The 26,406-nt window shown below is 36.4% G+C and overlaps 1 protein-coding gene, 1 long non-coding RNA gene and 1 pseudogene across 3 annotated transcripts; 2 read left to right on the top strand and 1 right to left on the bottom strand.

Annotated features, from left to right (window-relative positions):
- Positions 1–5: 5 nt before the first annotated feature.
- LOC108617250 (serine/threonine-protein phosphatase alpha-2 isoform pseudogene) lies at positions 6–1,848 on the top strand (annotated as a pseudogene).
- Positions 1,796–17,242, bottom strand: Eaf (ELL-associated factor). 2 transcript variants are annotated; one of them, XM_018012971.2, is made up of 8 exons: positions 17,101–17,242; positions 14,955–16,006; positions 14,756–14,848; positions 4,902–5,040; positions 4,646–4,836; positions 4,494–4,581; positions 3,942–4,431; positions 1,796–3,882 (listed from the first exon to the last, which is right to left on the bottom strand). In XM_018012971.2, the coding sequence occupies exons 2-8, from the start codon at positions 15,082–15,084 to the stop codon at positions 3,484–3,486; spliced, it is 1,530 nt and encodes a 509-aa protein (XP_017868460.1). In that variant the 5' UTR covers positions 15,085–16,006; positions 17,101–17,242; the 3' UTR covers positions 1,796–3,483. The 2 variants fall into 2 exon arrangements, with proteins under 2 accessions (XP_017868460.1, XP_089328268.1); XM_089472142.1 differs by lacking the exon at positions 17,101–17,242 and adding an exon at positions 16,672–16,762.
- Positions 9,213–11,599, top strand: LOC149268574 (uncharacterized). The gene is made up of 5 exons (XR_016270640.1): positions 9,213–9,231; positions 9,778–9,864; positions 9,919–10,503; positions 10,554–11,135; positions 11,199–11,599. It is a non-coding gene; the product is annotated as an uncharacterized LOC149268574 (long non-coding RNA).
- Positions 17,243–26,406: the final 9,164 nt, after the last annotated feature.

Here is a 26,406-nt window from a genome sequence, read left to right as displayed (position 1 = left end):
AATTTTCTGCCGCACGCAGCAAGCGGTGTGTTTACAAATTATATCGATATATATATAAGTATTTAAAAAATATCGATAAGGAATTGTGTGTTTGTACTGCCGTTTCGATTTTATGCACCACATTCAGTGCTGTGCAACGTTTTCGGGCCATTTTAAATAAGAAACCGTTTCAAAATCAAGTTGTAAGAGTATACTAAAATTATGTCTTATCGTATAACGTCCGTTAGTAGGAGCACAGAATTGAACCCAGTAGAGTTGAAGGAAATAATACTGAAGCTATCGACCAATAAAACGCCCTTAGCTGGCGTCGTCCTATCGGAAAGGACCTTAACGAATGTGTGCATGGCTGCGCGTAGTCTCTTTCTCAGCCAGCCAATGCTATTGGAGCTAAGTACACCCATTAAGATTTGCGGCGACATACATGGACAATATGAGGATTTGCTGCGCATATTCAAGAACTGTGGCTTTCCACCGCAAGCCAATTATCTGTTCCTCGGTGACTATGTGGATCGAGGGCAACAGTCCATTGAGACGCTGACGCTGCTGCTCGCCTACAAAATCCAATATCCGTTGACTTTTTTCCTGCTGCGCGGCAATCACGAGTCGAGTGAAGTGAATCGCATCTACGGCTTCTTCGACGAGTGCAAGCGCCGTTACAGCATCAAGCTGTGGCGCACCTTTGTCGACTGCTATAACTGTATGCCCGTGGCGGCCATTATCGAGAACAAAGTCTTCTGCTGTCACGGAGGACTAAGTCCGGATCTGGATGATGTCAGTGTCATACGTCAAATACCGCGACCCATTGAGGTGCCGCCGCACGGACTGCTCTGCGATCTGCTCTGGTCGGATCCCGATAACAATATCGAGAATTGGGGTGAAAATGATCGCGGCGTCAGCTTCACCTTTGGCGCCAACATTGTCAACGCCTTCCTCGAGGCGCACAAATTCAATTTGATGGTGCGCGCCCATCAGGTGGTCGAAGATGGGTACGAATTCTTTGCCGGACGCAGACTGGTCACAGTCTTCTCGGCGCCCAACTACTGCAACATGTTTGACAACTCCGCCGCGGTGATGATGATAGATGCGGCCTTAGTTTGCCGATTTGTGATCATCAAGCCGAAGGTATTGCCGCCAACCAGCGCTAACAGGATCTCAGACTCTACTATGTGAATATCTATAGTGTCAGTATTTATGTATATGTGTGGGTCTATATGAAATAATAATAATTCTTTTAATTGTATACATAATTCGTTCACTTTATTTAAATGTAATCGGCAGCCGAAGCTGTGTAACTCTCTTGCTTCGATCTTCGTTCATCTATTTACATGGTAAAGGCATTTTCAAGGGCATGTACTCTCTCTGTGTGTGTATGTGTGCATGAGTGTTTGAGTGTGTGCTCTTAACTATTTACATAACGTTGCATTTGTCATCATTGTATTGGTTGATTTGTTGTTTGCTTTGTAATTAAAACTAGTTCAACTGCTACAAGAGCCGAGTGTTTACGGTCTTGGGTATCGCATTGTCATTATCATTATCATTATCGTCGTATGGTATGCTTGTATGAATATATATGTGTCATTATAATATATATATAGCGTACATTTGCTTATCAATTAAACTACTTGCTTGATTTTTCATTGTTAAAGAGTATTTCCCCTTGCTCGCTCTCTCTCTTCGTTTCTCTCCTTCTCTCCTTTTCTATTAAAAATTAATTTTAGTTAGTTCTCTAAGCTGTATAGATCAACATACATTGTGCTTATGATTATCAGAATCAATTATCAGTTTCTCCTTCTACTTTTTCTTTGTTTTTTTTTTTTTTTTTTTTTTTTTTTTTTTTTTTTTTTGGTGTTGTAAAAATTATTTGTAAATGAAATATCTATGGCTTGGAAATCAAACATAGATTTTGTCAACATTTCATAAGTTTAATTCATTTAAAAAAATAATTCTATTATTCTCTCTTCTTTTGTTTATGTGTAGACGTTTCAACTGTTGGTCGTTTGTTTTTCGTTTTCATCTTCTTCTTCTGGATGGTTCTTTACAAATGCTTTTTTGTATAGGAAACTAAATGCTATTAGTGTAAAATGTTAACAAAAATGTTATTCTTCTAATTTTTCATTATTCATTTTCTTTAGTGCATTTCTCTATTGGAAGGAGTCGCATTATTATCCAAACTGCAGTTATCATAAAAAAATAATAATAATAATAATTAAATAATTTACATAGTCACAAAAAAAAACAAAACTAAGAAATTAAATTAAATTGAGAGTTCTTTCAATGCATATTTATTTTTCCACAATTCATTGCTTTTGCATTCTAACTAATTTGCAAGCACATAACAAAATTATAATATAATTTAATAATAATAATAATAGTTAATTACGAATTAATTAAAAAAATTACAAATAAATTCAAATAAAAACATGAGCTAAGAACATAGATAGATGTCTTCATACCGCACGCTAGCATTAATTACTAAATACTTTCGCAATATCGTCTAACAAAACTAATTGAAAATTAAACATAAACTTTTCTTTTATTGCGCAATAACAATGACAATGAAGTAATCGCATATTAAAATTTACTTGACTAAAACGATCGAAGGAAAGAACAGAAAAAAAATTAATAATTATAATAATGATTACAAAGCATAAACTAATTTACAATGTATATTTAGTTAATTATTTATATTAGGTTTATTTGTTTGTTTATTATGTATATTGTATTCTTGTTGTCCGTCTCTTTTGGTGTTTGTTTGTCAAAAATTGTTAAATCTAAAATGTTAGCTGAAAAATTGCTTAGACTAAAATGCGTAATTAATGGCAAAAATCCGCTCTGGTCATTTCTTGTTATCCGTTCCATTTCACGTACATGTATAATATATATATATATGTATATATACACACTTCAATATTCAATTAGAAACTAAATAATTTGTTGTCGCTGTTGTTGCTGTTGGACTGCCAAGTTGTTCACATAACCTTTGATTTAATTTTAAAACGAATGTACATTGAAATATTGGCAAAAGTACGCTTAGCATTTACAATTACGAATTACATTGTGGTTGTGGTGTTTGTTTGCTTTCAATGTTCTCCAGCACATTTGTTTGCTTTTCTAAAAATAATGTTAAAAATTATCGTTTAGTTTAGCTTTAGCTTTATAGATATATATATATATATAGATATATGTCTATGTATATGTATATTCATATGTGTATGTGTATGTGTATGTCTGCATGTGTAACCATAGAACTAAAAATTTATTTATAAAAATTTCACTAGCAATTAAATTCACCATTCAATAATAATTTCAAATTAATTAAACGCAGAGAGAATGAATATCAATAATTAATATTGGTTTTCCCATTTCACTACATAATGATTTTTGTTGATATTTGCTTATGGTCGTTTGTTGCTGTTGTTTAAAGTAGTCCACAAAGAAGGCAATATATAGATTACAACTAAATGGTTTACTATTTAAAAAAGGCTAATCATCATCGTCGGACGAATTTGAGGACAATTGCAGATCGTTTTGTAGCAAGTCATTGGGGAAGCCACCATTGGATGCATAAATGCCGGACTGTTGCTGCTGCTGCTGGTGATGATGATGACGCGACTGCTGCTGCTGTTGTTGTTGTTGATGATGTTGATGACTATTATTATATGTGGGCGATATAGAACCCAGTCCCAGATTAGGCAGCTGATGCATGTGTTGCTGCTGTTGCATATGATGATGATGATGTTGCGATAGCTGCCCGGGCGGCTGCTGCTGCTGGTGCGTGGAACGATCATCCTCGCTGCTGTCATCAGAATCGCTGCCACTGTCACTGTCGCTGGATTCAGACTCGGAGCTCGAGCTGGATGCACTCAGTTCGCCGCCAATTTGCTGCAAAGGAATTGAAACTGCTAACGAGCAATGCGATGGCAAACGCTGCAGATACCAACCTGTTCCAGCACGGCGGCTGCCTGGGCCATAGACTGCGCCGCCTGCTCATGATGACTGGGCGAATCCAAATCCAGGGGCATACTATTGCTATGATTGCTATGGCTAAATGAGGCGCGTTGCTGCATTTGCTGTTGCTGCTGCTGCAGTTGTTGCTGCTGCTGCTGCTGCTGTTGTTGCTGCTGCAGCTGCTGTGCGTAGTTGTTGTTGGCGCCGCCACGTCCATAATTCTGTTGCTGTTGCTGCTGCATGGGCGGACTTGAACGTTGCGTCTGCTGCTGCCGCTTGGCGTGACCTTGGCTCGACGCCTGCCGTTGCTTTCCCATGTTCACTGAGCCAAAGTCCGGCTGGCCAACTGAAGAGCCTGTGGAGGAGCCCGAGATGTTCGCCTGGCCGCCGCCATTGTGCAGCGCTGCACTCAAGCCAAAGTCATCATCGTCCATTATCATAGGTATGCTGGGCAACGTTTGCTGGGCATTGTTGGCATGCCAGCTAAAGAGCAAAGATATAGAAGTGAATAGGAAATATATTTATAGAGAGAATGCAATGCTTACGCCGGCGCCGATTGCGGACTGCGGTGTGAGGCAACTGGACGTGATGGTGAGCTCTGCTGCATGGGCGAATTGCGTGGCTTAAAATCAACTGTGAAGAAAAATCAGGCAATGTTAAGCCAATGTTAAGGCAATGTTACATGCATTTTACTCACTTATGTTGTTCCGGCGACTGCCCGTCGACACTTTCGTCTTCGATGTTATGCGCATGGTGCTGTTCTCCAGTTTAGGGCCAGATCCCGTGCCAGCCATCGCCCCGGACGGCATTGGCACACCATTCGGGCCAGAGGACATGGGTGCAGCATTCGTAGCAGGCATCAAGCTTGGCTTGTTTGTCATTTCGCTTCTGTTGGTTGAGTGCCAAATTGTATTAGAGACTTTAATTATGTTCCTAATTATGTATAGATTTACCTTGTCTTCTTCACTTGTATATTGTGGTTTAGCTTCTCTAGTGTGATAGCACCCGTTTCCTTGTCGAATATGATTAGGCATTCTTTTGTATATTTTTTGTGATTACCCTTATAAACTGTTTGAGGCACACCGGAACTTTCTGGAAAGGAAATCGAAATTGAAATATCATACAGAATTTAGCATGGCTCAATACAAATTACAGTTTAAGCTGAACATAATGATATATGTGTATACATATGTATATACCTTATATATAAAGCCATTTTGTTCAACTTTGTCATTTAGAAACGAGTTCAGGGCCTTATTAAGCATGACAACTGCAAGTCACATTTGCTCAAAAAAGTGAATGTAAATTTATGAAGGAAATTAAGACGATGCCTTAAATAATATATTAAATGTATTATGAAAAGACCTATATATACAAATATATTTTTAAGCGATTCATGTCGTCGTCTTATTGCACCGTTTTGAACAAAACAAACGATAATCAACAATCATTTTTCAATTTATTTCAATTCACTTTACTCCAAAAGCTGCTTTGAGCCAATGCCCCAAGAAGTTGGGTAAACTATAATTATCATTCCATTCAGTTGCTTCAAGTACGCCGCAAAGTATCTCAGATGAAACTTTTACTCGCGTCTGTGTGTGTGTGTGTGTGTATGGTTATGGGTGTGTGTCTGTGTGTGTAACTGAAGTCAAGTGTTTTAGCGGCTGCTCAAACAATCAAAAACTTCAGCTCAATTTGAACAATTTTTATGAATGCGACTTGAAAATGCCAAAAGCTAACGTTCGATAAGAAAACATTATAAGATATGAAATCAACAAGTAAAAAGACATTTATAAATATCTCTTAAGAGCGTAATTTATCTATGAATATCTGTCAAGTGAATAAATATACAAAGATAAGAAGGGAAGAGAAGCCCAAAGATGTCACTAATTTTATGCATGTTAGCTATTTTTAATACTATTAATTTTTTAGCAGGTTCAAATAAAGAAGATAACGCACATAAACATAAAAAAATCATAAAATTTAAATATTAAATTGTAATAAAAAAATATTTAAATAATATATAAAATGTATTTAAAATTTTTTCTTTTTTCTTAGAGTTTAGTTAGTTAATTTGTGCTTCTAGTTAATTAATTAATTATTTATTTTTCTTACTCATAGCAAGATAAAAAAATAAAAACAATTGCACATTATTACTAATGCCCAATTCCTCATAAAATGCGACCAATTTAAGCCTTCGACCCGCAAAAGCATATAACAAAAAATATAAATAAATAAATAAAAGAAATCATTAAAAGATTGCTCAAACAATAGAAAATATGAATATATAGTATATATATATATATATGATGAAAATACAGTGAAACTGTATGGAAGTTATACATACAAATTAATGTATTTGTATATAAACTTCAAGTTAATATTTATACATACATATATACATATTTTTATAGGCACAAACTCAGTGCCGGCGAATAAAAGCCAAAGAGAGGAGGAGGAGAAGATATCCAGAAAGAGAGAGAGAGAGTGAGCAGCATATTGCGAATGGCCGAATATGAAATACACTCTCAATGAGACATAAGGATGTATGTAAATAATATATATTGTAAATACCAAAGAGAATATAATGTATTTCTTTATTATTTGATATACATAAAAGTTTCTTTGATTATATTAGTATAATATGCATTAAAATATATATAATATAGAATATTATAGTTCCCATACGCTCCCAAGTATACTTGAATGCCATTGGTCACACAAAAAGAGGACGCTGGCTTCAGTTGACGTGACACTCCCATAAAATGCTCAAGTGGTTACAGCTCAGCCAGAGTAGCACATCGAAAGACAATCACAAAGTCTGTTGATGAGAAAACCCAAACCAATGCAGGCAAGCTGCTCTAACTACTACTACTACAATAGTCAACTACTACAATAAATCACCCAACTAAGGTCTTAACTACTCTCAATTGGCTGACATAATAACACATGTATATATGTACATATACATATGTCACTTGTCAAATTGAGTAATAACGCACACAGGTAGAGTATTTAGAGCGAAGGGGCAAGGTTGTTTTGAGTGCCTGCAATTGTGTTTTGTGATTTATTTTTATTTTCATATTTGATACTTGAACTCTTTATATTGTCGCAAGTGTTGCGATTTTTATTTATTTTTTTGATTATTTCGTTTTGTTTTTTTATTTGCTTTCTTATTATTTCTTTCTGTTGCCTTTCGCCTGTTGAATAACCGCCTCACAGTTGTTGCTGTTGTTGTTGTTGTTGATGTTTGTTCAGCTCTCGCTTACAGTTTGACATGCATGCATTGCAGCAGTGACTGCCAAAACTCAGCCAAGCGACATCAACACAACTGCACAAAGCAACAACAACAACAACAATAAAATAAGCAAATAAAATGAAAGCGTGCACCAGGCAACAACAACAACAACAAAATCAACGACATAAACAAAAGCAGAGCAAGCAACAACAACAAAAGCAACAACAATCAACGAAATCGTATATTGAAATCCGGTTGTGCTTTTGGAATTTGTTTTGTTACACGTAAATTGTATTAATGTGTGCACTTAGATACGCGCTCAGCTGTGTGTGTGTGTGTGTGTATGTATGTATGTCAGTTGAAAGGTAATCATTGAAAGTGCACCTAAGACAACGATGAGCTTAAAGCCAAGCCTCTGCCATGATGAGCAGCGGCTTAATGTAAAAGGCAAACGATACAGCTCCATTCGGTTTTCGATAAAAAAAAGACTACGATAACGATAACGATTATCATCTCATTATCATCTCTTTGAATCTACACACATATGTATATTTTAGATGTCTTACATATATTCATAAAATCGATAAATATCGATTATGAATTTATATATTTATGTTCATCTAGATATTAGATCATTTACCTAAAAACTTACGTATAAGTTCATTAGCTCTACGTATTATTTATTCCCTCATAAATGAAATGCAATAGATCGGCTCTTTATATTTCCACGCTCAACGAACACTGAATAACTCAATACTTACGTATTGTTCATCAATCGTTGAACAAACCTAATCGTTCATGACCGATTGATTGAGCACAGAGTATCGGTTATGACATGCGGAAATAAGTATATATCGCTCACTGATCACTGAATAAGTTCAGCACTTATTTTTCTTGATCACGCGATCAAATTATGCCAGAAATTTCTGTTACTATTACTTGACTTCCATACAACGACTTTAAAGAGCATAATAAATAAGGATTTAATGCTGCAGCAGTTTCTTGACAGCAGCTCAATCATAATGTCTTATAGTGGCTCAACTTTGTACGCAGTGAATCAGATAGTCACCTACTTTAGGCAAGAACACTTTCTGGTATCATATATTAGAGTGATTGCACGATCAAATTAAACTATTTTTACGACTTATCAATATATTATTTTGATTAAATATCTCCATATTTTATTCAGTTGTTAATGAACTTGGCTAATTGAATCCGATTTATCTATCGTAGACGCTCTCAATCGAGCGAAACATTTTGTGCGCGTGGCATAAGCTCGTGAGAACGAAAGAGATCGCGTAACGCACTCGCTCACGCTCTCCTCTCATACTATCTCACTCACACGCACACGTGCGCACGTTGATGTGTGTCTGGGGAGACAAGAATTTCCATGCAAATGCAAGCGAAAGAACAGCTGCTCGAAAACAAAGAAATTCTGTTAGTTTCATTCTCTTTAAATAAAATACATATATTAACATATACTATATGCATATTCACGTATACACATGTGTGTGTGGGTGTGCGTGCGCGGGTGTGTATGCACAAAAAGCGAAAAACCGCTATGGAAAATTCCACAATAAAGTGCAGAAGACACCGAGTGTGCGACGTGCCAAAAGCGTTAAGAAGCTTGATATAAAACAAATACAACTCAACGATAATCAACTTCTCCAGTTCTGTGTGCAGCTGTGATCGTATGTGATCTATAAAATGCACATAATTGTCTTGGGGAAATTCTCTCATTGCAATGCCATTTGGCAAAGGCCTTAACGATATCCAAAAATATACCAGTGCACGCACACACACACACACACATAAATTTATAAAGAGAGTTGAACCGTAACGCATGTTTGTATGAATGTATGCACGTTGTCATTGAGAGAGGCTCACTTGGAGTTTAATTTTAGCTCGCTCAGCAACTGACTCTGCTCATAACGGTAAATTACTATTGAGCTTAAAGCAGAACTGCAAATCAAAGCAGTGAGTGTCTTACCTAAGGCATCAATACACATACACACACAAATGCTCTGCTCCTTTTACATATTTGAGTGAGTATGTAAAATAAATGAAAGCAAGCTATCTATTTATAATTATAATTTATTTATAATTAAACAAAACATAAATAAATAAAAAAAAAAATGAAGATATTTATTAAATATTGATTGATTTTCTATGATGTTGATTGATTTTCTATAAACATTTCACGGAATCAATTTTTATTAAATAATAGAACATATAGAAAGGCTATAAAAAGCAAGTCAACGAAAATATATCAAAGTGCCCATAATGTAAATGATCAAACTATGGAAACTCGAAACCATTGAAGACTGCATTGAAGGTCATATTAAGGACTAGAGAACAGACTGGCGTTCTCTAGGAAGGCTTGAACTTAAAATACAAATAACCGCGTGTTGGAAATATTTAGAATAAAATTGAAAGTCTACTTATTCTACACAATATATAAAAAATAAAAATCTATATTTTATATTTTATTTTTATTTCAATTTTATCCATATTTGTGAAATTCAAATTACACACTTCATGGTAGATTTAGTATTACTAATTTCAATTTGTATGCCCTTAACCGGCTGTAGCTTTTTCTAGAGAGAAAAACGAATCAGTTATTTTTTACAGATCCATCTGGCAATCCAACAAAATGCGTTTGGCTTTTCTAATCATCGGTGAGGATTTAAGATTTCGAAGCAGTCCCTCCCAAAATAATAATCTCTGTTCAGTTCTATTACATGTGCAGAATTTACTTGCTGGTAATCTCTTTAGTAGTATAGTGTCAACCGCATTATCCCCAGTCAATTACGTTGGAGGCCATGTGAAAAACATCAGTAGAACACTAGCATTACTTGGAATTAAGCTGCAAATATTGGGCGATTCTTGGAAGGTGCCAGAAGAAGATGTTAAATTCTTAAGATAATCTTTTAATTTTGTGCTACACTTCTATATGTAAAATTAAAAAATATATATTATCATTTTCATCAGGAAATATGAGTTTCGATTTATTCAAAAGAAAGAAGGAATTCAGCAATTGCAATCTCTTGTTTTTTATTTATTTATCCTGATAACTTTAACTTCTTTAAATTTCTGCTTTGGTAACTTAACAGATATAATAACTACTCTCCACACCTGGAAAGGCATCAAATTTTATCCACATTTGTGAAATTTGAATTATACGTTTCATGGTAGATTTAATTTATTTAATAACAATTCGTATGCCCTTATCTGGCTTTCTAGCTTTCCCGAATCAGTTATTTTTCACAGACCCATTTGGCAATCCAACAAAATGCGTTTGACTTTACTAATCGTCGGTAGGGACTCAACCATTTGATGCACCTCCAATCTAATAATCTTTGTTCAGTTCTATTCTATATGCAGAATGCAATTTATGCAGCACCAATAACGGATGAGAGAGGTATATTCGACAATATTTTGTCAGCCGTAGTGGGCAAAGTCCAAAACATTGCACACCATACTGGCAGCATTAGTTCTTTTCTGGCCAAGCTCGGAATTGCAGTACAAATATTTGGCGAGGCTTTGAAGGAACCCGAATGGAAATCGAACTTAACTAATGCCTAAAGAAAATCTATATGTATATACTATATGTGAAATAAACAAGTAAAAGATGCTCCCAATCATTGCGGAGAGCTAATATTTCAATTCTTATATGCTTCTCTTATGGGCTATACTATGAGAACTTAGTTTTTGCATAAATCTCTTTGTAGATGATAAATCTCTTCTTTTTTTTTTCTAATTCTCTCCAACAAACTGTTTTCTTCTGATGTAATGCTGAACAATTTGATTTACATATAAATTTTACGCTTGCATAATTCCAGTTCTTATTATATTTAGTACGCTTGACGCCCATCTAACACCGATTTTTCATGCCTTGCTTTCTTATTTATCAGTCAGTCTGCCATGCATCTACAACAAGTATTCATAGGTGAGCCCCATAAATATATATTAAACAAGAAAATCCTAACTAATATAACGTTTATTTTCTCAGTCGTGCTCTCTATGCTTTCCATTGGAAATGCCGAATATGTTGCAGATAAGAAATCAAACGTTGATTTTTTATATACATGTGGAACATATCTAATAAAAGGAAGCAAATATATTAAGAAGGCAGGGCTGCTTCTGCAAATGTCTAGCGAATCCATGAGAGGTATTGCGCCCTTTAATGCAAAAATGTATATAAGGCAGTGGCTAGAAGTGGATGATGAAGTACCCCGTTTACCTAACTACCTCAAATAGTTCAACCTCAGATAATCTAAATGGAGCCACGCTAAAAATATACAATAATAAAAAGAAAAACTAGGTCAAAAACACCTCTACAAACTATTTTCTCTGAGTATCAAAATTAATACCGACAGCCTCTATTAAAGACATCATTTCTGAGAACCACAATTATTTCTATGTTGATATTTATATTATTTAAGAAATTAATAGATATTTATACACAAAATGTAGTTCAAAACATTTTAAATATAATATATATATATATATGTTTCTGTTTTAGTGCATCACATTAAGAAAAAGAACATGTACGACAAGCGCCCACACACACATGTACATTTACATATTTCATTGCATTAAAATCTAGAGAGGGTATTCTAGTTTGTTGATATGAAAATCGAAACATAGAATATGTATTTATAGATATATATCGTATACATCTATACTTTCACAGGTCATTTGAAATTCTATAAAAATTTCCTATTTAATTGATCAGCTTCTGAGAAAATACTTCAAAATCTACATTTACATTATATAAGAAATTCTCAATCAATAATTTACTTCATTAGTTTCGCTTGTGGTATACAAAAAAATCACCCAAAACTCTACAGACCCAACCTTTAGACACCTGACCAATTGCACTTATTTTATCGCCAGCCAAATTTCTTAACTATGCTGGGGCAATCAACGAAGCGCTACCTGAAACCAAGTTAGCTGTGCAAAAAACAAAATTATATACATATATGTATATATATAGCTAAATAAATAACAATAATAACTGACTGTTAGCTGTCTGGACACAAAGAGCATAGCTAAATAAAAACCTGAATGCTTGGCTGCATTTTGCCTGACTTGATGTAATTTGGTTTCTTTACTTCAATCGTTGGCTACCTTTCTACCTTTTATATATACCCTGTACTAGTACAAAAGAGGTCAAGTGGGCATTTTGAAAAATAAGTAATGAAATGATAAAGAAATACATTATATTTTTTAGTTGAGAACTATTTTAATAGTTATATGTGGAAGTATATTACAGTTGATTATTATATATGTAGACTCGACTCTCTCTTTTACATTTTCTTTTTCTTACTAGTAGAAATCATAGTCAAACGTTAAAAGTGGAGTATCTAGCAGTTGAGCTACCAACTATAACACATTTTCTAGTTTGTTTTTCCCCCTCAAGCAATGCATTAGGCAAACTCTTAAGTTTTGTGCTGTTTATGTCATCAGCAGGCGGCAACAGAAATGACCAAAATGCAGAGTTAAACTAAAGTAAAGAGTGCATAAATATTTTAAAGCTTAAATTTCGTATTTTGAGTCTCACGCCTTCTCCACTTGTAATGCATAAAACTCAATGTAATTTTCTAACTGCTTACTTATTGCTTATTATAAGAAACAAACACAATTATGAGTCATATTTAGGAGGTTTTTTTTTTTCGGTGAATCGATCAGCTGTGCTTGGGGTTAACGTGCGAGGAATCGATATAATTGGCGTTTCGTATTTTGTCAACAGTCGCGACAACATGTTCCGTTTATTAGCATACTTAATATGTAATTTTATAAATGGAATCGAACTGAATATTCAATGAAAACGCTTGCGTGCCGTCTTTTTGGAAATTCATCAATTTAATGTGAGTTTCAATAAAAAGAAAACAAGTTCGGGTTTTAGCCTCTGACGAAATTACTGAGAGATTCAACGTTAAATGTGCACGGGATAATAAAAACCGTCGTAATAATCGAGAGACTGCTAAATGTAGTCTCTCATGTAATTTTATGTTCCTTAGAATAGCAATTTCGATATAATTTTAAGATGATGAATAATCAATATATACTTTGTAGAATCAGCTTCATTTTTGTTTATTTATTCAAATTTCAATTTAATGGTGTTTCATTTGAAATTATTATACCCTGAACCCATTGAAAATGGGAAATCAGGGTATAATGGTTTTGTGAAAAAGTATGTAACGGGCAGAAGGAGGCGTGGCAGACCCCACAAAGTATATATATTCTTGATCAGCGTGACGAGCTGAGTCGATATAGCCCTGTCCGTCTGTCCGTCCGTATGAGTGCGTCGATCTCAGAAGTTATAAGAGCTAGAGAGCTGAAATTTGGCATGCATACTCGTGAGTACCATACGCAGTACGAGTTTGTTTTATTTTTTCGATAAATTGTCCGATAACTTTTTTATCGAGAATAATCGAAAAATTGATTTTGTTTTTTCAGCCTAATTTGAACATTTTTAGACCTGGAGTTTTCAAATTTGCGTTGTATATAAAGTTAATCGATACAAAGATTTTGTAATTTACAGATTTTGGATACCACGCCCCCTTCTCCCCCAATTTGAAAAAAACGCATTTCAAGTACTAGAGACTTGTGCTTTGAAATGTACACACATATTTACCATATGATTACGCTCTGAAAGTTTAATTAAGATCGTATGTCTACAAAAGAAATTATTCAACAAATAAATTCTCATAATATTGCCCACACTGCAGCGCAGCCCAAGCGCAGTCGCTGCTTACTGCGCAGTTAGCAGAGCGCAGGCTTATGCGTGCGTGTGGATACATATGTATGTATGTGTGCATAAAAGAAGTGCAGAATGATTAGAATATCAGCTTGGAGGGTTCAGGGTATCTCCTAGTCGAGCAGTCTCGACTGGAGCTTTCTTACTTGTTATTTGCTGTTTTAGAAAGTTTAAATGAATAATATTCTTGAATTATTATTTACAATAATCAACAAAATGCATAAGCAGATTGCGTGTTATAATGGTCTGGTTAGCTCAGTTAACCAAACACATATAGGAGGTTGTATTGTATATAGATATAATGTCATATTCACAATAAACACAACAAGTATCACAATGACATCGAAGATTTAAATAAAGTTAAGCAAATAGAGCTGAAAATTTGCTTTTTATTTACATTTGTTTATTCAGTATAATTATTTTTATAAAAATACCCGCATTGGCATTTATTTGTAAACAAATATAAGCTTGTTGTCATTTGCAAACAGTAAAAGCTAACGATGATTCATTACCTCAATGCGGAAATCGATTAACCGAAATTCGTGCTAATTTCTAAATTTGCGTTTCTCACAACGAAAAGCCTATGCTAAATACACATGAATATTTAAATGAGTTGCAAATATCGATATTTTGCATTGCATAAATAGAATATCGATAGCTCGTAGAAAGCAGATCCTTCTGGGCAATATCGATAGAGGATAGAACAAAATCAATAGCAAATAGAAAGAAGATCCTTTTGGCAATATCGATAGGTCATGTCTTTTGGTATTTTGTTTGGCAATATCGATGGCATGAGAACTTACCTAAATTTGGCACGGTAACAGTAACTTGATTATTGGAGCCAACATCCACAGTTGCCATTCGGCTCGTATCCACACTGGCTGGCTTAAAGTCATCTGGAAATCGTAGACGGATTGCATAAGTAATCAGAACGTACAACAAACGGAATTGTTGTTGTTGTTCTTGTTGTTCGGTGAACAACCAGCAAAATGCTCAACTCACATTTAATTGTGTGAAATGCGGTCGCTGTATTTTTTGGATTGAATGTGGCACCCAACTTAAGCTCGCGTACCTCATCCCCACCGATGTTGAGGCGTTCGGTAAGCGTTGGCTTCTGTTTGGTCATCATCATCGTTCCCCCGTTGCCGTTGTTAATGTTGTTGTTGTTGTGGGAGGAGTATGGTGTAGGCTGGTAAGGCAGGTGGTTGGTTGTTGGATTCTGATTATTGTAATTGGCACTGGTGTAGTTTGACTTTTGATAATTGTTGTTGTTGTTGTTGTTGCTAGTGCTGATGTTGTTGTTGTTAAATTGATATGACTTGTCGCCAACAGTGTCGGCAGCTGAAGACGCCAACGCCAACGCCGACGTCGCCGCTGTTGCAGCAAAGCTACGCTCCTCTGCAGCGCCACCGCGTTGATAATTGTAGCCGCTTGTAGTTGTAAAATTAGCTAAATCACTGCCAGCTGCGCTGCCGCTGCCTACGCCGCCGACGCCACCACCACCTCCACCGCCGCCGCCGCCACCGCCAACACTGATGCCGTTGCCGGACTTACGATAACTGCCGCCGTAATGTTGACTTGCAGCCGCTTTGGCTTTGAGGCGCTGCAGTTTACTGGCTGCCACGGATTTAGGAATTTTTGCGGCCGTACTTATAGACGTGTTGTTTGGAACGTTGCAAAGACTTTTTCGCACACACGCCGGTGGGGGACACGGTGGAAAAAGTTGTTGCAAACGCAAACAAACACGTTTTAATCGATGCAAAACGAAATAAAATCAAATCAAAATAATTATAAGATTGATTAGAGGGTGCGTTCCGTTGGGACTATTCGTTTTACTTTTTCTTTTTGGTTCTCTTATAATTTGATATCTAATTCAATTTAATTCGTTTGCAACGCCTCTCCGTTTATCAGGGCGGCATTCACGCGTTCGCTTTGTCCCATTTGGCATTGGTAGTTGGACTCTTTTGCGACACGGCCACTGCAGCGAGAGGAGCACAGTTATGTTGGCTATAGTCCCATATTATTTCAGTCAGTTTCAGTTAGCAACATTTGGGCTGCGAAGAGAATGCAACAATTATTTATGAATTTTTTCGTTTCATTTTTTGTTCGACATTTTTGCCATATGTTTGCACTGGTCACACACACACACACAAACACGCTCGCACGCACATAAATACAAACATAGCGCATATGAATGTATTCGATTCGTTGTACAACACTAGGCAGCTGCACCTGCTGCTGGTTTGAACGCGTCGTTGGCTCACATATTGACACACATTTCGCAACTACGCGTTATTTATGCAAACCGAGAGCGCATTCCAATAATATTTATCAATTGCATATAGCGACCGCGATTGGTCTTCTTGATTAGACGACGGTATCAAACACCATTTCATATATACGTGCGTACGTATGTACATATGTATAGTTATATGTGACAAAATTACTAGCAAGCCCTATGCATGTACGTATGTATGAACGAGCACAGCACCTTTAGCGATAACACACACAAACACACATACACACTGACAGAACAAACACATGCAAATATGCATACATAAGTAAAATGTACACTTACACGTGCCGTGTAAGCATTGCCAATTTCTTTATGTAAATTACAGCTGATCACTTGTAGCAAGTCTCAATCATGTAAATGCCTGTTTGTGCGCTATGTATGTATGTTTGTGTCTCTGAAGACGCATCAAATTATACCACTTACAGGCCTTTTTAGTGCAAATTAGCGATAATTTCGTGAAACGCACACGCACACTTATACACGTAATACGTAAGCAAATGAAAAAAGTGAGCGGCTGGCAAAGGTAAGCGAAAGAAAAAAAATGAGACTATGAAACAGACACAGCTGAAAAACAAGTTTGAAATAGCCGAAAACAGCAAAGCGAAGGTGAAATTTCCGAAAATCAAATTGAAACGTAGACGGAAAATATACATATGCATATGTATGGCTACATATACGCGTGCCTGTGTATTGGTGTGCATTCTGCTGCTGCTGCTGCTGTCTTTATCAACATGGCATATCATCTTCTCAAGCTAATTTCTTTTGTCACATATAAACATATAAATCAATCAAATTTGCTGCCACTTGAGCATTTGATTTGTATGCCATTCCAAATTCACAATATATTCTTACATTATTTACACGACCCACGAACGACTTGTTAAAAACCAAGACTGCTGCTGGATGTTTGTTGTAAGCAAAAAAATATTGAATTTTTAGTAAAAAATATACCAAAATACTAAAAATGAATCCAGTAATTTTTAAATTGTGGCAATTTGCAACACTCACTGCATGCAGTGCTGCCAGACTGCCGAAAAATAAACAGAGCTACCATACGCTATACGTTATTTATGAATTAATTTTGAATCGTTATTAGCATATCAAATAAAGTAAGTAAGTATAAGAGAAAGTATTTTGAGATTGCATATTGTATGTAGATTATTTTTCTAGTTTTAGTAGATTTTTATATTATAAACTAACTTTAATATGCGTAGCCTAATTAAAATCGCATCAGCATTTGCCAAATCTGCCTAAAACCAAAACAAACAACTTGCCGCCCCGCAGGATTAGCACCAGTTCCACTGATAAAATTGTAAAAGCAAACAACAGCTCACGCACACACACACGCACTCGCACAGGTAACTACCCTCTGTCAGGGAGGGATCATCATTAACATTTGTACAAATCCTTCAGGCGCCGCATCAGCTACTGTTTGTGCCCGACTGCAGAGTGCGGAATGCGGATGCTGTTACCAATCCGAGCGAGTTTCTATTATATGGCGTTAATTATGTTGAGCGATGTCTGCTCCTGCTACTGCTACTGCTGCTGCCTGGGCTGCTCTACTCTGTCATTGATCTGTTCTTTAAGATTGGACGAGGACGCCGACTGGTTTGCTTGAATGCATTTCTTTGCATTTCTTCTCTTTCTTATCCTTTTTGATTATTATTTTAATCTCTCGCACTGCGATTGCTGCTATTTGATAAAGTGAAATTGATACTTTTGCTGCGCTTAGTGCTTACAGTTTACATGCATATTGGGCGCGGGGGCGACCGTTGGGCATGGGTGGTCGCTGGAGCTGGGGCCACATTACAGTGGAGCCCAATAGCAGGCACAAAACTTTCTAACGGTATTTTGGCGTGACGCCTGCCATTTGTAGGCCGACTGACAGCGGCTGCCTTACCGTTAGTGAAACGTTCGCTCATACGCTGCTGTCCTTATTATACCCTATAAAAGGGGAAAATTATTTGAAGTTGGGGTATATTATTTTTGTGCAGACTTGAGGTATTAGTTGAACAATTAAATTTATATAATCATAATATTTATCCACATAGCTGATAAAATCGTTTATCAAAAATATGTAAACCGAATAATATTCTCAGATGTTTTAATTCCTGTTAACTACTTTCTAAAGAGCATCTTTTCGTTCAACTATAAAACATAAAATCACAATTTAATTTACTCATTCTTTGAGTCGTTTTTTTAATTTGCTTTTGTAGGGTATATTATAGTCATTCGACTGCACAGCTTTAGCACATTTGTTTTGTTTTCTAATCAAGCATGTGTGTAGATGTTCTTTGTTTGTTGTTCACTTTACAGTTTCCATTCGCAATATTCGCATTTCATATTCCATTTTGTGGCTAATTTGAAAACTTTTCTTATCAGTTGATGAAATCTAAAATTGCATTTTTATGGCACTTCCTTTTTGGCTACTGGCTGCTCGCGCGCTCTCTATCTCTCTCGCTCTTCCTTGCTCTCGCAAGCGCCCTCTCAGTCCCTTTGCCGTTGCTTCGATGATTTCTTGTTGTTTTTGTTTGGTTGTAGTTCGAACTTCGACACTTTCATTTCGAAAAGTTGCTCATTTATTGCATAGTATATGTGTGCGTGCGTGAGAGCTGTGTCTATGTGTGTGTGTGTGCATGCATCTAGGCAAGCGCCTGTGTGTATGTGTATGCGTGCATTTTTCGATTTGTTATTGCTATTGCTTTTTGTTTGCCATTTGTAATTGACTTCGCCGTTAGTTTGGCTGCTCGTTACGTTGGCACACATTGAGGTTACGTGCATTTCTGTCTCTCGCTCTCTCTCTCTCTCTCTCTCTCACTCTGTCTTTGGCAATAAAAAGGAAGTCAAAATATTAATTCCTACCCACGGTTAGACAATGTTACGCTGATTAAGTTACAAATCTGTTCGCGGCAAGCCTGAGAAACCACATTGGAATGCAATCGTTGACAAATGTCAAGGAATACGAACGGCCGATTCATTAAGTGCCGCATTGTCTCTCAGCTGACCCCTGCTTGACCCTTGCCGCCTTGTTAGCGGCAGACGAGAAAGAAATATATTTTAGGAAAAATAAAAAATTGGGCCAAGGTCACCACGTCTCAAGCAAGACCTTTTATTCATCTTCTCCTCTTACCTGGAAATCAGTAGCAAGCAGCTGTAATGCCCAGCCACGCCCACTGTCAAATGTGCGCCCACTTATGCAAATTTAATTAACAGCAGCAGCAACTGCAGCCCCGGCGAACTACGACTGCCGACGGCCCGACAAATGCGCCCGATCAGGCGCTCATAAATCAATTTAAGTGGACTCCTCAACTCCATTGCCACGGTGGGCCCCAAGCACGACATGGCAAACGTCGTGCGGCAAGCGTTTGAAATTGCCTCTAATTATGGTGCAAACACAGCGCGGCCCACTGCATTGCACCGCCACCTCGCATCGCATCGCATCGCATGGCATCCTCAAACGCCAGCTGTCTCGCTCGCACCTGTGGCGCTTGCGGTAATGCAGCTAGTCTGTTTCGCTTCCACTTGCATTCCATTTCGCCGTTCCCACTTGACGGCGGCCCACTAAATTGATTTTCAGAGACGTGCATAGACTCTGTGCGGCACTAAATCAAAATTTATGTGTTGCAAAATTATTTTAATGCTGCCAAATGTGACTTTTCCTAGCCAAAGAGTTTTCTTTGACCAGCGGCAGCCATAAATAATGACTGTGTTAAATTCATAGAAGTTGCCATCAATTACATCGTAAGTGCAGGTAATCAAGTATTTTACAAGTTGCATTCATTTTGCTAATATTTTCGATATGCGGGAAGCTGAACCCTATAAACTATGAATATCTCTCTGAGAATCTCTGTATCTCCGTCTTACTAGTATCAAATATGCCTCAGAATATCAGAAGGGGTATCTTTCAGAGCTATCCAGAGAGTCGTTGCTCAAAGATATTTCATAGAAACCTCTTCTTCTCTTATAGATAACTTTCCCAGTTACTTATTTTCGATTGGGTAGTCCTGTATCCTTTATCATGTTAAGAAGCAATACAAGACGTATTCGACTCTATAGAGTTATTATATCTGTATCAAAAACATAGTAAAACTTGTCGAGTCAATCTATATACCTTTCCATCTATACATCTCTCCAATTATATACGCTTTCATCTATATAGCTCGTCAAATTATACCCTTCTATCTATATATTTATTCATCTATAGATCTATCCATCTATATATCCCTCCTATTGACCCTACTTTCCCCCACTTACTCGCTTTATTGCATATTAATTTAATTTCCTTTTCAATATCTTTAGCTTGGCTTACACAATTACACCTAATCATGGCTCAAACTCAATCAGTGATCGCTTATCATTCGGGGACCTGCATCACCCCCATTGGCTAATTGATAGCGGGAATAGCCCCAGCAATGCTGGCCGCATGCCCCCAGCAATGTGGATTTGCATGTCGTGTGTCTACGAGCCACATTCAGTGTCCGATTCAAGAGATTTGACGTCGATATACCCCATGCTGCGATGGTGATCTATGCACTATGGAAGGCTGACAGCTCAAAATTGAAACTGAGAACAAAAATAAATATTAATTAATGCTAGAAAAACAGAAAATACAATTTGAAGGCAACATAAGCTTTATACATAATAATATAATATAAAAATATAATATTATATTTACCTATAATATTATAATTAATTAATTGCTGTTATATATTGTAATAATTATAAAATGTTAACATATTGCTATAAATTAATTAATTAATTAGTTAAATTAAATTAACTATTTGTAATAATTATAAATGTAATAATTATAAAATGTTAATATATTGCTATACAATTATTTTTAACAATTATTATTATTAAAGATCTGTCTATTTTTCTATTATATATAATATATATATTAATTAAACTTCCATATATCGTTTCTTCAATAATTCTTAGCTCGATATTTTTTTTATGTCAGATTTGCTTAATTATGCCCACTGTGCGTAGTCTCAGGCCCCGTCGCAGTCGACCCCACGGGTCTCAATCGCAGTATCGGCGATAAATATCGCGCTGTTGCAGTCAAGACTTGCTCACTCTCTCTGGCTCCCTCTTTCTCCTTCTCTCCCTCTCTCTTTCAATCTCCCTCTCTGTCTGTCTCAGCTTGTGGCATGGAACATGGTCTTGGTCTTGCGCCGTCAATCGCTTTGCTTTCGTTTCGTTTCGTTTCGTTTTGCTGACTCTTGGTTGGGTCCATTAAATCGATATCGTGGCGTGCCGCAGTTGTAGCTACAAATGTTCGACTAAGTACAACATCGATTACAAGATCACACGCAGTGTGGGGCATGCCACAGAGTGGCACGAGGCTAAGGCTAATCGCGGCAAACGGCTATAAGCAAATCTGTTTACATTTGACATCTTGGCTTATTAGACCTGTCGAAATGACTCTGCGTGTGTGTGTGTGTGACTATCTCTCTGTGTGTGTGTGTGTGAGAAATGCTTCGCCATTCCTTGTAGTCTAGCAGCAACTCTATCTTGCCTCCTTCACACCTGGCCCACCTTCCAGCCAGTCGCCAGCTGCCACCTGCGCAGCTCAATAAATAACGTTAACAGCGATCGGGCCAAGAGCTTCGGCTGACTGCAAAATGATACGAAAACAAATTGAAATTGGCAACTCGCGGCTTGTTGAGCGCTAATTTATTAGGCAGCCGCAGTCGCAGTCGCCGTCGCCGTTGCAGTCGTCGTCGCTCCGCTTATCCCTAGAATTTTAATTGAATATTAACACCTTTGGCTAAGGTGGCGGGCGGTCAAGCGCCGCAAGCCATTGGCCACAATTCAATTTTGGTGTATTTGTGGCGTTGATTTATTCAACAGCTTCAATTTGAATGCCAGCCCACTCTCTCTCTCTCTCTCTCTCTCTCTCTCTCTCTCTCTCTCTCTCTCTCTCTCTCTTACTGTGTGGGTTTTGCGTGCTCCAGGTAGCCAGTCGAAGGATTGCAAACAGAAGACGTGGAACCAGTGGAAGGAAATTGGTTATTTATAACTGCCAAAAAAAATATGTATTAAATTGAACAGTGGGAAAGTTGCCTGTGAGCTCAGGAAAATCAATTTTAAATGGATTCAATACGATATAGGCTTTACTTTTTATTCTCTCTCATTATTGCTCACTCAGTTATTTTTATTTTTATTTATTTTTTTTCTTGTTTTTCTTAGTTTTTACATTTTTAATTATTATTATTATTTTTTTTTTATTCAATATCAATTTAATAATAATTACGACTAAATCATGACAAATCTGATAACCGTGTAGATATCACAGTAAATAACCCCAAATTGAATTATTGTCACAATAAAACTATATTTATATAAGATTGTAAGTCAAAATTCATGATTCATGATTTATGATACCTTGCAGATTTTCTAAAAATGTTATTTATTTAGTATATACCCCAAAAAGACGTGAACAATGCCTTGGTTTGCATACTTTGAGCTTACTTCTACATTTAAAATTTGAGTCTTCTTCAGAAATGATTTAACGATGCTTGGAACGAGCTTATAGCACCAGATTGCAATAGACTTACTCGTTGCATATACATATTATACTACTTAAAAGGAAATTTCAAAAGATTCGTCAGAACTTAAACGCAGGGAAGATCAGGAATCAACATATTCCTACATTAATAATTTGACTTAGCTACTTAATTTAAATTTAATTTGCTTATGTTTTCTCCCATTATTTCTGAATTGCAAACATTTATATTCCTAAGCACAATATGAATTAAACTATGATATTATTCTTTGTTATTTTAATTTGCTATTCAGAAAACACAATATAAATAAAAAAAAATATATATTTTTTTTAAGATTGAAACAAAAGTAATATAAATATTAAAATATCGTTTCTGTAACTTTAAGCTAAATAATGCTAACAAATTCCATATACCTCTATATTTATATTTTATTTAAGACATATGGAATATGCTGTACTTCAATCTAACAGTTTGATTGCTCCATAACTCAGAGCTGGACTTAAAGCCTTGACAAATTGTGTATGTTCCAAACTCCAAGCTCCAGGCTCCAGGCGTCTGCGGCGACTGCGCTGCTCACTCTGCATTCAATTAGGCTGCGGTGCAAATTGTTTTTAAAGTGTTTAATTAATATGAAAATTATTTAAATTTGCCAAGAGCAGCTGAGCGAGCGTGGAGCACGGCGGCAATCTAATCGCAACGAGATCGGCAAGTGCCGCGCCATTATTTATTGACACCTGAAACCAATGAAGTGAAGGCGCAGCTGAGGCTTGGAGCTTGGAGCTTGGAGCTTCGAGTTGGAGTTGGAGCTGAGGCGTTGCCGCTGTGACAGCAGTTGGTGTCGGTGTCGGTGTCGGAGTCGCACTCGGCTGCTGCTGCTGCTGCTGGTGTAACATTCCAGGCACCTTTTCTTGCAGATCGTCATCAGCTGCAGCAGCAGCAGCAGCAGCGTCGGCAGCAGCAGCGACGGCAGCATCATCAACAGCGACACCATTCGCCAGTCAGTCCTGCTTGCGTGGCGTCTGCTGTGTCTAGAGTCTGCGACCTGCACGCGACTCTCACCCGGACCGCCCGGCACGCCCGCCACGCCCGCCTCGCCCGACTCGGGCCCAACTCCTGCCCGGACTCTACTCGACTGTTTGATTTATGCTCGCGTAATTGTTGGTTTAAACGTTTCGCAAAGTGTCCAAGTTTGAGGGGGGCCCTAGCCGACGCCGCTCTTGGCAGACGGCGGAAGACGGCGCAGGCAGTCCACATTTATGACACCACACAGCTAAATGTGAGCCACCTCCAGAGTTGCCAAGTGCTAAGAGCACAAAGGGGTCTTGTATTTCAAAGATCTTGGAGTCAATTGTAATGAAAGCTGATGACAATGAAGTTCGGGTAAGTCTGAGAGGAAGCCCAGAGCATAGCTCTGCAAGGTTTTCCTATGAGGTTAGTCTTAGAGGTATTTCAAAAAGATTTTAAAAATAATTACATACATTAAAAAATATTTATAAAAAAAAATATAAAATAGATATTATCATAGGCTTTTCTAAAAATCCAAAATTAATGTATTATTAATTTATAATATATTTATATAATTAAATTAAATATTGAATTTAGATTAGTTATTGTTAATTAAGTAGAAGCATTAAAAGATATAATTTTTAAATAAGAAACTAAAATTTTAATTTTAATTTTAAAAATAAATAAAGTGTAGTATAGTATAAATTTAAAAAAAAAAAAAAAAAAAAAAAAAAAAAAAAAACATTTTTTTTTTTTTGCATAGAGAAGCTAAATAAATTGGAAGTATTAAAATATATATTTAATATAAAATATATGAAAAATTAAATTTTTAATTATATTTAAATATTTCATAAAAAAGTTAAATAAAATGGAAATATTTATATTTATACAAAAAAAATAAATAAAACCGTGCTGCAAATTATTTTTAAGAATATTTATATTTTTAAAATGAAATAAGCAAATAAATAAAAATTCTAGTAGCAAGGTGTTTAAATATTTAAATATAGACGCAATAGATTAAAGAAAATAAAATATTAAATTAACAAATGAAATTAATTATATTAAATAATATTTAAATCAATAACAATGCCTAATCTTATTGATTAGTTGCTATGCTCGCTGCACTGCCGCAACCCTGGCAACCCTAATCGAGTGCTATCTTGGCCATATATTCATATGTGGCCGGCCTTAAATTTCAGCTTCTCACGTCACACCTTTGGGACCACCTGGCTGCTGCTGCTGCTGCTGCCGCCGTTGCTCGCGCTGCTGCTGCTGCTGCTGCTGCTGCATGCGCTTATTTTCGTTCGTTTGTCATCATTTTTTCAATAAATTTCAATTTCCCAGCCGCAGCCCCGACGCTGCGTATCCTTTGGGCCGCCTGTGAAATCCGAAGTGTAAAATTGATTTAAATGGCTCGTGAGTGAAGCAGATAATTTTCAGTTGTCAGATGCTTGTAATATTTATGTGCCAGCGATTATTATTCCCGTCTCCGTTTAAAGTTACCTTCACGCGTGCATTCGGCCGGTTCGCCTCGCCTCGCCTCGCCTCAGCCCCAGCCTCAGCTCTGGCTCACTTTTAATATGAATAATTGTGGCAAATTACATGGCAATTGCATATAAGCACCTGGCCCCGCACACCTCTCGCCAGTCGCTAATTGAATTGCCGCACCAATTATGGGGCCTATCGGACGTAAACCATGTCTCAGCTGAAGGCGTGCGAATGAACTTTTCTGTTTCCGCTTGCATTTTCGGGAGGTGATTGGAAAGTTGAGGAAATTTATAGTGCATAGAAAGACTTGTAGATATTATTTTTAGCTCTTAAGTAAAGAGGTTAGTGAACTATCATCTAAAAATAATTGCGTTAAGCACTAGAATCTATTTTAATACTGTAAATATTAATAATAATAATATTATTATTAACAGAATATTTTCAGCATTATATTTAGTATTATATTCATTATTATTATGCTCATTACACAAATTTTAAATCAGTAAATCTGAAACCTCTTTAAAAACAATGTCAAATTATCGACTTCGATCGATAATAATCAAATGGGAACAGTTATCGAATAAAAAAATGGAAATCTTGTATTGAGTATATTTTGAATGGTATATTTGCCTTCATATAAACGGATAGTCGAATGGATAGGCGGACAAACGAACAGATGGACATCGCTATATCGACTCTTTTATATAATGATTTACCAATTTAAATGCGTTTGGCAAGACGTATAGTTATAACTGTGAACATTTCATTTCTCATTCTACCTCGAAAACTTACGAATCCCATTGTAATTTTACAGGTATCTAGATCTCAAACTTTGGAATTATGCATAGCTATAAGATAATGAATAATCCAGACAGGTAATCGAAGCTGCAAACATAATCTACAACCCTAATTTTAGAAATAAAACTTTAGAAGTTTTATATAGTATTATATGTACACCATATATTGTATATATGTACACCATATATCATACACCATATGTCATATACACCTTATACCTTATACCACATTTCATTTCATTAAAATCCTTCAATGCGACGAAAGATCAGAGACCACCCGGTTGATAAGAGAGTTGAAGAAGGCTAAACAATAACAGGTTCATAAAGCAAATGAAACTACTGAGAACACAAGACAGAAA

Source organism: Drosophila arizonae, chromosome 5 (assembly GCF_054131065.1).
Source record: "Drosophila arizonae isolate 15081-1271.41 chromosome 5, UAZ_ARI_1.0, whole genome shotgun sequence".
NCBI classification, from domain to species: Eukaryota; Metazoa; Arthropoda; class Insecta; order Diptera; family Drosophilidae; genus Drosophila; species Drosophila arizonae.
This window is presented reverse-complemented; position numbering and strand designations above follow the sequence as displayed.